The sequence below is a fragment of the Apteryx rowi genome, unplaced genomic scaffold, assembly GCF_003343035.1.
Source record: "Apteryx rowi isolate R43461 unplaced genomic scaffold, aptRow1 scaffold_110, whole genome shotgun sequence".
Classification (NCBI taxonomy): Eukaryota; Metazoa; Chordata; class Aves; order Apterygiformes; family Apterygidae; genus Apteryx; species Apteryx rowi.
Genome location: NW_020447309.1, coordinates 2171074 through 2182263, shown reverse-complemented (window position 1 = coordinate 2182263; position 11190 = coordinate 2171074). Strand labels below are relative to the sequence as shown.

The following is an 11190-nucleotide window of genomic DNA, read 5'->3' as shown; positions in this document are numbered from 1 at the left end:
AACTGATTTGGTCTTCTTGGCAGGGGCCACAGTACATAGGAAGAAAAGCTAGTGTGCCTTTTGCACCGATTCTGTGATCAGTCCTATTAGGGGAGCTACCAGAGCATATCACAGCTTCCTTCTGATGCTGCACTCTGATTTCCCTTAGAATAAAACCTGGATATGCCAAAAACAGCACATACCAACTCTCATCTAACACGCCATTGAGATTTAGCCAGTCTGAATTAATCCTGTGCCGTGCATCAGAGTGCATGTACTCCACAACTTAAGCTGGGCCTTTGCTAGTTTCACTTTCTTATTCTATTCTGAGCTGCAAGACTGAAATGCTTATATACACAAAAATATATATATTTTAAAGTGTGCATATTTATTTTAAAAAATAAGTTTTATTCTTTTCTGATAAGAAAACCCACATTTTGGTTCTAAATTCTTTTTAATAGCTGTAAAAATAATAATTTTCAATAGAAAATAGAATACAAACCTTCCTTTTCCCTGACAGATACATGTAAGCTTTCAAGTAGTTTATTAGTAAGTAGGTACAGAATCACCAAAACCAACTCATTTTAGGATCTTAATGCTTTAAAGATCAGAAGGAGAAAAAGGGGTCTCGGTAATCTCATTCTACTACTTTGTTTTCTTATGCTGATTATCCTTTCATATAAAGATCAGGCTTAAATCCTTTAGTCTTTCAAGCTTATTTATGAGATTAGAAAAATTTATGCAATATTCTATAACGTACCATCCTATCTAGAAATAGGCAAAAAAATAATCCACTTTCCTCTGCTATCACATCAGTTTTATACTCTGATGTTGAGTAATATTTATATGCAGCTACTGGTTGCTGAAATGCTGAAAAGAAAGTTCATAACTAATCAGTCCACCAGTACATAAATATTTATTAACTGAACATTTTATTAAACATCAGAAGACTGAGAGAAGTTGTAAGTAAATAGCAATCAGAAAATGCGAAAAGCAAAAAAATTATCACAACTTGACCTGTGCTATTATGAAATAAAAGTATACTACAACACGCTGAAAATATCCATTAAAACAACAGGGAAAGAAAAAGTAATAGGAACCATTAAAAGTCTGATATAATTCCTTGCTGATTTAAGACTGCTGTGTACAACCAAATGATGAATGTTTAGGCTATAACTGAACTGACTTAATAAGCAACAGTATATCTATACAAAGAGCATCCCCTCTAGCAATAGTTCAAAGGGAACCTATCTCCTTCACAATAAAGAAATGACCTACTTTTTTATTCTTCCCCTCCTCCCCAAATATATCTTGATTTCCACATCTCCATTCAATGGCCTTTGCCATTTTCATCTTGGGCACACATCTCTCCTCACCTTTCTGTAATGCTCTAAAAATCTTCCCCCAACTCTGCTCTGTAAGGGTCTTAGTTCAATACAGCCACTTGCTTAACAGATGCACTTGACAATCCATGGAGAAGAAGGTAAGGATGGTCATGCATGTGAAGCTATGCTACACGTGCTACATGTAATGCCTGTTATTCACATGTTGCTTTTACAGCTGGCTATATCAGGGACTACCAGATGAATCATGAGGAGGGAGGGGCAAAAGAGGGTGAGGTTTTCAAGAAGCTATCTGGCAGCTATCAAAATTACTAGCATTAAAGCAGGAAAAAACCCTCTATGGTAAAGACTATTTGAGGATGATCTCTAACCTCAACTGGTCATTGCTCTATCATAACAAGCTCAACTGTTACACCCTTTCTCAAAGACTGAAGAGCTGGTAGGACATTTCTTGGAGTCCTTTTCCTAATAAAGGGTAGCAATCATTCACATCCRCAAGCAATTAAGAATTATTTTAGTACCTCAAAGTCCTATCACTGACATATAAGCAGCAACATCTACAGCCCACTCACCTACTGATCCCTAGAGCACAGTCCTAAATTGAACAGAGTTTGTTTTCTGTCTCTCAGACATACGTGAGAAATACTAAAAGGATAGAGATAAAGCAACAATTCTTATTCTTATCAACTGATAGATAGACAGCAGTTATTTGGAAGCCTTTCTTTTAAGAGAAGGCTGGCCAGTTGCAATCCAAAGGTTCTGTGTCAAGAGGAAGGGATAAAGATCTGAGGAAAGTTCAGCATTAGCATTGCTTAGTCAAGGAGGAAAGAACAGGAAGCAACAGGGAGTTCACTGGAAGTAGTATATGAGGAAACAAGAGAAAGAGACAGGAACAGAGCAAAAGTAGTAGCTGGAACAGGGCACTGGAAGAATTAAAATCAAGTGCTATGTTCACCTGAAGAAAGGTCATGTGTCCCCAAAGAGCGGAAGCAGCAACTGCTGGTCAGCCTGTCTTTTGATTCTTTAATAAGGTTTAATAATTTCTCCCCCTGAGTTGAAATTCCCATCCCTGAAGAAAGAGGGGTCATAATAAGTAAAACTCTAAGTAATTGCACCTTGTTCAATCCATTCAGAGGAAATGAAAGGAAGCTTAAGTTAAATGAAGAAGAATACAAGAGACAAATACATACAGAAGATAAACACCTTTAAAAGGTGACTTAAAACATGTTGAAGGATGGGACTTGGACTGAAAAAATAAAACATTATTCACCAAAGTAAAACTGGAAAGGGAGAAATGTCATCCTTATATACATGTTGTAGGCACATGCATTTCAAGAAGCCAGACATGATTAACTGGACACACATTATTGAGCAATCAGTATTTTGCTGCTAAAGAACTAATTCATCTGTACCAATCTGTTGTGGACTGCTTTTACTGCACACTTTTCAGAAAGTCATTTTTGCCCCATTTAGTCCTGGAGCAAAAGCACCAGCAAATCTGATGAAGCATCACATACCTAATGAACAAGATTGGCCAGTGTCTCATCCAAATTGTTGTTTTAYGGGAGAGCTAGGGCTCTAATGCATGAGTTTAATACCATGTGTTTACAAAGCTACAGTAAACTATCTGTGCATTCTTAGGTTATTACAAATATTAAGATAAAATGTACTTGCTTCAACTCTTTCATTAAGGTATGAGCTAATACATTCTATCTTGTATTCGCCATAGGTTAAGAACATGCTCAACATCAGTCACTGTGGTCCAACTGACACAAAGCTGCTTGTTAAGCCAAATTAATTCTGTTGCATGTTTCAGCCCTCTGCCAATGAAGCCACTCAATTCAGAGAAACACATTAACCCATATCAAAAGTTTAGAGAATCAAATACTGTTTCAGGGGAAAAGTATTAGCTGGGGTTGCTTAAAATGTTATTTTAAAAGACAGCCCTAATTTGGTAAAACATATCTAACACTTAATACTGTCTCATTTAAGGAAGATGTACCTCTTTGCTTGAGATGGACAACTGGGCCAAAAACTTCAATTTTTAGCCTGTTTTTATCACTATAAGTTCACAACCTGTCTAAACTAAGATGATATGTCCCTGACATGACCCTAGGAGAAACAAGAAAGCTGCAGTATTAAGAAATGAGACACTGCAAGGAGGAGGCATTTTTAACCAGACTGTTTGTAATTTCATTTTTTAATATTAATCTGTATTTAGCTGCATGAGTAACTAGAATTTTGAGTACGAGTTTGCATTAAATGGTTCGGTTTCCTTATACCTTCAACTCAGGTTCTGAAGGCTCTATCAAATCATCAAAAAGGGCAAGAAGAAAGATCTGAGGAACTACAGGCTGGTCAGCCTCACCTTGATCCCTGGGAAGGCAATTAAGCAAATAATCACGGAAACTATTTCCAAACATATGAAGGACAAGAAGGTGATCAGGGTAGTCAATGTGGATTTATGAAGGAGAAATGATGCTTAACCAACCGGATAGCGTTCTACTATGAGATAAGCAGCTTGGTGGATAAGGRTGAGGAGACATTGTTTATCTCAACTTTCAACACTGTCTCCCATAACATCCTTACAGACAAACAGATGAAGAACAGGCTAGGTAAGTGGACAGTGAGGTGGACTGAAAACTGGCTGAACTGCCAGGTTCAAAGTGTAGTGCAGCTGGAGGTCAGTCACTAGTAGCGTACTCCAGAAGCTGACACTTGGGCCAACACTGTTTAACATCTTCATTAATGACCTAGACAATGGGACAGAGCACACCCTCAGCAAGTTTGCAGATGGTACAAAACTGGGAGGAGGGGCTGATACACAAGATGGTTGTGCTGTCATTCGGAAGGACCTCGACAGGCTGGAGAAATGGGCAAATGGAAATTCTCATGAAGGAGAGGAAGGGAAATGCAAAGTCATGCACCTAGGGAGGAATAATCCCATGCACCAGTACAGGCTGGGAGCCAACCAGTTGGAAAACACTTTGCAGGAAGAGATCTGGGGGTCCTGGTGGCCAGAGAGTTGAACATGGGCCAGCAATGTGCCCTTGCAGCAAAGGCGGCCAACAGCATACTGGGCTCCATTAAGAAGAGCGTTGCTGGCAGGCTGAGGGAGGTGATCCTTCCCTTCTACTCAGCACTGGTGAGACCACATCCAGAACTGTGTCCAGCTATTGGGGGCCTCAGTACAAGAAAGACATGGACACACTTGTGTGAGTCCAGCTAAGGGCCACAAAGATGAGCATGGGATTGGAGCATTTCACGTACAAAGAGAGGCTAAGAGAGCTGGGACTGTTTAGCCTCAAGAAGAGAAGGCTCAGGGCACATCTTTTCAGCTTATATATAACTACCTGATTGGAAGGTTGTAAGGAAGACAGAGACAGACTTTTCTCAGTGGTACCCAGTAAAGGGACAAGAGACAATGGGCACAAATTGAAATATAAGAAATTCCATTTAAATATAAGAAAAAAAACCCTTTTTTTTACTCCAATGGTCACTGAACACTGGAAAAGGTTTCCCAGAGAGGTTGTGGAGTCTCCATCCTTGGAGACATTCAAAACCCTGGACACAGTCCTAAGCAACTTGCTCTAGTCAACCCTGTTTTGAGCAGAGGGTTGAACTGGATCTCCACAGGTCTCTTCAAGCCTCAACTGTTCTATGAAATGTTTCTATGAAATTTTACATTTCCAACCAATGTTTGAATATGAGAGACAACTTGTTCATATATGCTCTTTATGTTGTTTTTAAATATGCAAATATTTTTAAACATGTATATTTTCATAGTTTCTCTATTACATCTAAAACTGTGAGAAGGAATAAAAACAAACTGTTAAGATGAGCCTTAAAGTAGAAACTTCTGGAAGAATTTCTACACTTGGTTCTGATTCAGCACTAAGACGACATCATGAAAATGGGGAAATCAATCAATACTTTAAAAGGTGAGCTTCTGGACAGCAACTGGGGAAAAAAATACTGTTAGGCATTACTTTTTACCTGAAGCTTGTCAGTTTTGCACAAATATAAAACAGACAGAGACAGGACAATCCCATGCAGACTTTTCTACAGTAGCTGAACACATTTTAGTGCATCTGTCTGCATCAAGAAGTTTAGCACCAGGAGCCATATTATCACCCATAAAGGAGAAAAATGGATGTCAGAACAACTTTATTTGGACGGTCATCAAAACCATTACATAGGTCAGAGAACTGAGAAATATGGGTAACTTTGGCACATGGCATTCATCCATTTTTTTGCCAAAAGCAAAACATGAAATTTAAAATACCCTCACATTTCTCTATCCTATCAGCACTGCCACTGTTTTCACTCAAACTGAGATTAAGCAGGTAGCTTCTCAAATGGTTGAAGTAATGCTCCAAGGCATACATAAACTGGAATTCCAGATTTTCATTAAGTTTTGTGAAGCCCTGATATCCAACTCTAAAGCTCAAGATACCCCATAGCAGTCTTAGAACACTACAACCTTTATTTGTAAAAAATATAAAAATGCTTTGTCTACAGCAGAGAAATGATATTCATTTAGCCATATTTTTAACTATTAACCTCTCCAATTGTTAATTTTTCACAAACTATTTACACGTATTGTTGCTTCCCCACAATATCTCCTGTCCTCCTCCCCCCCACCCTTTTTTTATTTTAAAGACTAAAGAATCAATTCAGCCTAGAGAGCGCTAGATGCAACTACCTCTGCCACAACGGGTACAGTCAACTCTGACAGCTCCCATTCTTTGGCAGCTCTCAGAGCCAATGGTTTTCTCAGCCAGCCTGCCAGTTTTTTTAATTTACCCACCAGTCTTTTCATCCCACACTCCCATCAGTCTCGCACTGTATCCACATCTATCCCAGTCATGCCTACCATAGCTGTAAGAATGACCCTTGGGAACATGATAGTTCGAGAGAATCTCTTTTACTTTGCATTGCAATGAAATAAGAGCACAACTGGCTACCATCTCAACTTTGTAGCTTCTTAAACAATCATCTGACCATCAAGACTTTGTTGGATCTAAATTTTAGAATTAATTTCCTCTTTTCTTTCCTCCCCTATGCACTGCTCTCCCATCTTCTATGTTGCTTCTCCTCTTCACCTCATGCTAAAATCTTTGCAGATGTTTAAACTGAAATAAAACTAGAGCATAAGTATTCGCAACCAAACAAAAAAAAAAATCAGGAATATTAAAGCATTCAATGATAAATAATAAAAAAACTAAAATTTCTCAGACTTCAAATCCCCAAGAGAAAAAGACAGCCAGAGAAGTCAAAATACATGGGCTGTCATTCTAGTTCAGGCAGTTGAGCATGCCATTCCAACAAGGTTTCATACATGCAAGCAGGCAGGAATATTCTGTGGAGAAGTTTCCATGGCAAGCATACAAACCAACCACGGATGCAGCAGTATGTCACTAAGACAAAGAGTCTCAGGTAGGGGGGTCATGAACTCAAGGATTAAAACCAAACATTAAAACAAAACACAAATAGACAGAACACAAAGCACTGGTGTCAGATACTCGTAAGCAGGATAAATCACAGTAGCAAAGTCTAAGCAGAAAGAGTGCAGTCTCCAGCATCAATGCACAAAAACAAGGTCAGCAATAATGTCTGCTAATGTTTTCTCATCCAAAAGTAAGTATAGCTCTAACCAGAATCCTGGGCCAAGTTGTGGACTAGAGATAGTCTGCCCAGTTCACTGACRTAGGATCAAAGGGAGAACAGGGTTGAATCTAGTTCTGTAAACCATCTTCTTTACTTGCTTTTAATACCTAGCAGCTGCCACGTTCATTAGTCTCTTTATTTCCACTCTAATCATTTCAGTGGCATAAAAGTGGTATCCAGACATAGAATCATAGAATAATTTCAGTTGGAAGGGACCTCTGAAGGTCATCTAATCCAACCCCTGGGCTCAGAGCAGGGCCAACTAGATCATAGCAAACAGGACCGCGTTTGCTTCAGCTCCTCCCCAAATCCCAGACATGCGATATTCCCTGCATTCCTATGGGAGTTTTGTTGCTGTTGCTTTTAAACCACTCTCCTGGTCTCTTGGGGAGCAGCTGCAGCRTACCACTTCAGATAGGAAAGCAGTGTGCAATAACTGGCTAGTCTAGCATACTGGCTCCAGCCCTGCCATTTCCTACCAAGTGAATGTCAGTAAAACATTAACAAAATAACCTTAGAACACAGCTCTGCTATACTTATATGTGAAAGCCATTCTATTGCTTCTAAAAGCAAATGCCTACTCATTTATCTTCTACTGTCCACTTATATGGCTTGAGAACTCTACCAGACATTCAGCAGTCACAAGTATGGAAGATATTGGGAAAGGATTGTCTCCCAATTGTTAAGTTAGGCACTCTAACCCATACACACATATCAAAGAGATACATCTATAATCCTGGGAAATGGAAGAGCACCACAGTTCCTAGGAAGACAACAGACCTGTGTCCATACACATAGGTTTTGTCTTCCACACATCACTAGGCATCTAAAATTCAAACCCTTTTAGATCCTCCCTCCTTCTCCCACCCCCCAACAAGATGCATTCAGGGACCAGGAAAATCTTTATTACGTCAAATCCCTTTCAGCATCCTGTTTTTTACAAGGAACATGTTTCAGGGATTTTACTCCCTCTCCTTCCTTTATTAAGGTCATCTTAATTAACTTCAGTGTCTAGTTCAGTTATTGTAGGTATCTTCTCCCATTTATATTTAGTTTCCACCCATAATATTCAGAATCATTCAAGAGAAACGATGTAGGAGAATAAGAATTATCAGAATGCTATAACAGATCCGTGGGAAGGGCCTATCTGCAAGTATGAAAAGTAGTAAGTGCATCTGTACTTACATTTAGTTTTAACCAAGGTTTCAGCTTCTCATAAATTGCTTCCACATTGCCCAGAAAAGCCCCCTTACACATAAACATAATTGTAGGTGAATTTAATAAGAATAACATTCTACTGCGGGACTAACTTGTCTATTTAGAACTATTGGGAACTACTTGTCCTGCACCAGCACTCCGGCACCCATTCAGCCCTAGCACTGCTTATGCTAAGCAATCAACTCAGCCTCAAAATGCACAATTCCAGCTTCAATATGATACCAGGTTTAAGGCAGATATAGGGGGAAAAAGCTATCGTATAAGCATCATTCATATTTCAAYGTGCATGTTTATGCAAGAAAGAGATCTGACATTCTATTGTGCAGCACTGTGTACATCCAATATTATGCAACAAAATTTTACAGGTATTTAGGCACCTCACAATGCCTAGAAAGATTTTTAAAAGCATTCTCTGTTATTAGCCTTCATCCTGCTGCATGACCACAGACAACTATTTTGCCTCAGTTTCCCTTTATGTAAAATATGCCAAAACATACAGGTGAAAATGTCAAATATTTTAAAGTTTAGCTCCCAAGTACTTAGTAAATTTAACATTATCATTAATGTTTTGACATTTGTCAAAAGTCTTCCAAAGCTACTTGGTCCACAGGTACAGTGCTTTGCAGTATTTTTTCAATTTGCAGAACCCTAAATATGTCCAAGATTGTGGTATAGCAAGTTTAAAAAACAACAGACTTGCTTTAAAACAAAAAAGGGACTTTTTGCTCGTTTTAAAACCCTCTTTGTAGTGAGGCAACGTATGTGATTTCCTTAGGACTAGGACCAAAGAATCATGTCATTTTAAACACAGCTAGTAATTCTCTTCTTATATACCAACATTTTTAGGCATCAGATACTTTAAAATGCCCTACCTCTACTAACTCACTGTGGCTATGTTAAGCTTTGTGAGCATAGGTCAAAAAAAAGTTTAGCTTGACCAGTTAAGGAACACAGAGGTTTCTGTAAAGCCTCTTGTTATAGAGATGGTTAAACCACCCTCTACTAGTGCAGATTTCTAGTCTACAAGATCCAACTCATTACACGAGGTCCCAAGGTCATGAGGGCTCTTTTCAGAGCAGACAGCACAGGAGAGATAAGGACAGAAATTCAGTTTGCAGTACGAGGGGCCGCACGATAACTGTACCTAGAAGAGACAGCGTTGATACAGGAAGCAGCTTTCCACCACTACGATCGTTTCTAACCAGCCATTTTACTTGTAACGGCGTCCCCGCCGACAGCCAGCCTTCATTTTGTGCTGCAGCCCAGGCGAGCGGCGGCCGGCGGAGAGCGCGGGCGGCCGCCGCGGGCGCGCTCAGGTGGAGGTGAGATGCCTCCGGCCTCGGCGGGCGCCGGGCGAGCCGCGCCGGTGCCAGGGCCGGGGGAGGGCGGCTTCCCGCCTCCCCCCGTTTTTGAAAGTAAATGAAGGCGCCGCTCCCAGCGGCGGGGGAGGGGGGAGCCGGGCTCCCGCCTCCTCCCGGGAGCCCGGCTCCTCCTGGAGAGGCAGGGGAGCCCGGGGACCCCTCTCCCGGCAGGTCGGCCCTGCTATCGTCCCTCCCCCCGGGCGGGCAGTGCCGTGTGTCCCGTCCCTCCCCCCGGGCGGGCGGGCTGGCTGGCTGTGCCGTCTCTCCCCCCGGCAGGCCGTGCGAGAGCGGCGGGGCGGGCACTCACCGCTCCGGCAGCGTGAGAGGCAGCGGCGGCGGCGGCGGCCTCATCCTCCTCCGGCGACGGCGGGCCGATCTTGCTGCAGGTGGCCGCCAGCAGAGCGAGCGGTGACGGCTGCGCGTCCTACCCACAAGGGGCGGGTTCAGGGAGAGACGGGGGGTGGCGGTTAGTGCGGGGCAGCGGCCGGGCTCCTCGCAGACGCGCGCACAGGAAGCGGCGGCGGCGGCACCGGCTCCCGCTCCCGCACTCGCTCACAACGTGTCACCCGGGGGAGGGGAGGGGCTCCTTGAGCGCCGCGCTGCTGGGCGTGCTGCTGCGGCTGCTGGGTGAGAGACCTTCCCCTGCGGCGGCGGGCGGCCCTCGCCTCGCGGGAGGGGGAGGGGGCCCGGCCCGGCCCGGCCTGCGCTTACCTGGGGGGCGGCCGCCCCGGCCGAGGCCGAGGCGGCGCCGTTGCCGTGCTGGAGATACTCGCTGTGGCTGCTGCTGTCCACGTCTAAGGCAGCCATTTCCTCTTGTTTCACGGGCTTCTCGGGAGCTGCGGGCACAGCGGGGAGGGGGAGGGGAGAGTCACTGACGGGAGCGATCACCCCCCTCCCTCTCCCTCCCTCCCTCTCCCCCCCCTAACCCCAGCGCTCCCCCCGCCCTCCCGCACGGAGCCCTCCTCCTCCTCCTCCTCCTCCTCCCCGTGCTGCTGCCCCTGCCCCTCTTCTCCCTCCTCCCCCTGCTCCTCCTGCTGCTGCTCTCAGTGCCGCTCTCGCCTCGCTCGCACACGGACGCTCCGGGGCCGGAGCGGGGAAGCGCAGGGCCGGAGCAGGAGCAGGGAGCCCCGCGGGGCGGCTCGGTCGGTGCGTACGTACCGGTCATGGTGTGAGTGCGAGCGGCCGGCTGGCTGGCTGGCTGGGCGGGAGGCAGGCAGGCAGGCAGGCTGGCTGGCTCGCACACAGGCCCTGCTGGCGGGGGCTAGGCGGCTGCCGCCGGGGACATGCTTATTGTGCTCACGGGCTGAAGCGGCGGCGGCGGCCCGAGCCTACTCCGGGGTTTTTTTTCCTATTTTGATTGACGGTGCGGGAAAGCCGAAAGGTGGGGCTTGCAGCGGGAGAGGGGGCCCGGCCGACACCGCCGCCCGCCCGCCCGCCTGCCAGCCCGGAACTCCCGCCTACGCCCGCGCGCTCGCGCTCATTGGCTGCGTCCCGCCGCCGCCGCGGCTCGCACTGGCCGCGCGGGCTGTCAGTCACGTGCCGGGGGAGGGGGGGGCGCCCCATGCCGAGGTGGCTTCCTGTTTGCCAGGGCTTGTGCGAGAAACAATGAGCGGGACCCG

The 11190-nt window shown here is 44.7% G+C and overlaps 1 protein-coding gene across 3 annotated transcripts in view; it reads right to left on the bottom strand.

The window, feature by feature from the left end:
* The window catches only part of SP3 (Sp3 transcription factor), a 37038-nt gene extending 26027 nt beyond the window's left edge, over positions 1-11011 (bottom strand). For all 3 annotated transcript variants that reach the window (XR_003255087.1, XM_026075155.1, XM_026075163.1), the window contains exons 1-3: positions 10730-11011; positions 10283-10407; positions 9879-9995 (exon numbers count right to left, since the gene is read on the bottom strand). Coding sequence is in view for 2 of the 3 variants with exons in the window: in XM_026075155.1 (XP_025930940.1) it covers positions 9879-9995; positions 10283-10407; positions 10730-10736 (249 nt within the window). In the remaining variant the exon portion in view is untranslated. The remainder of the gene's footprint in view (positions 1-9878; positions 9996-10282; positions 10408-10729) is intronic.
* Between the last annotated feature and the right edge of the window lie 179 nt (positions 11012-11190).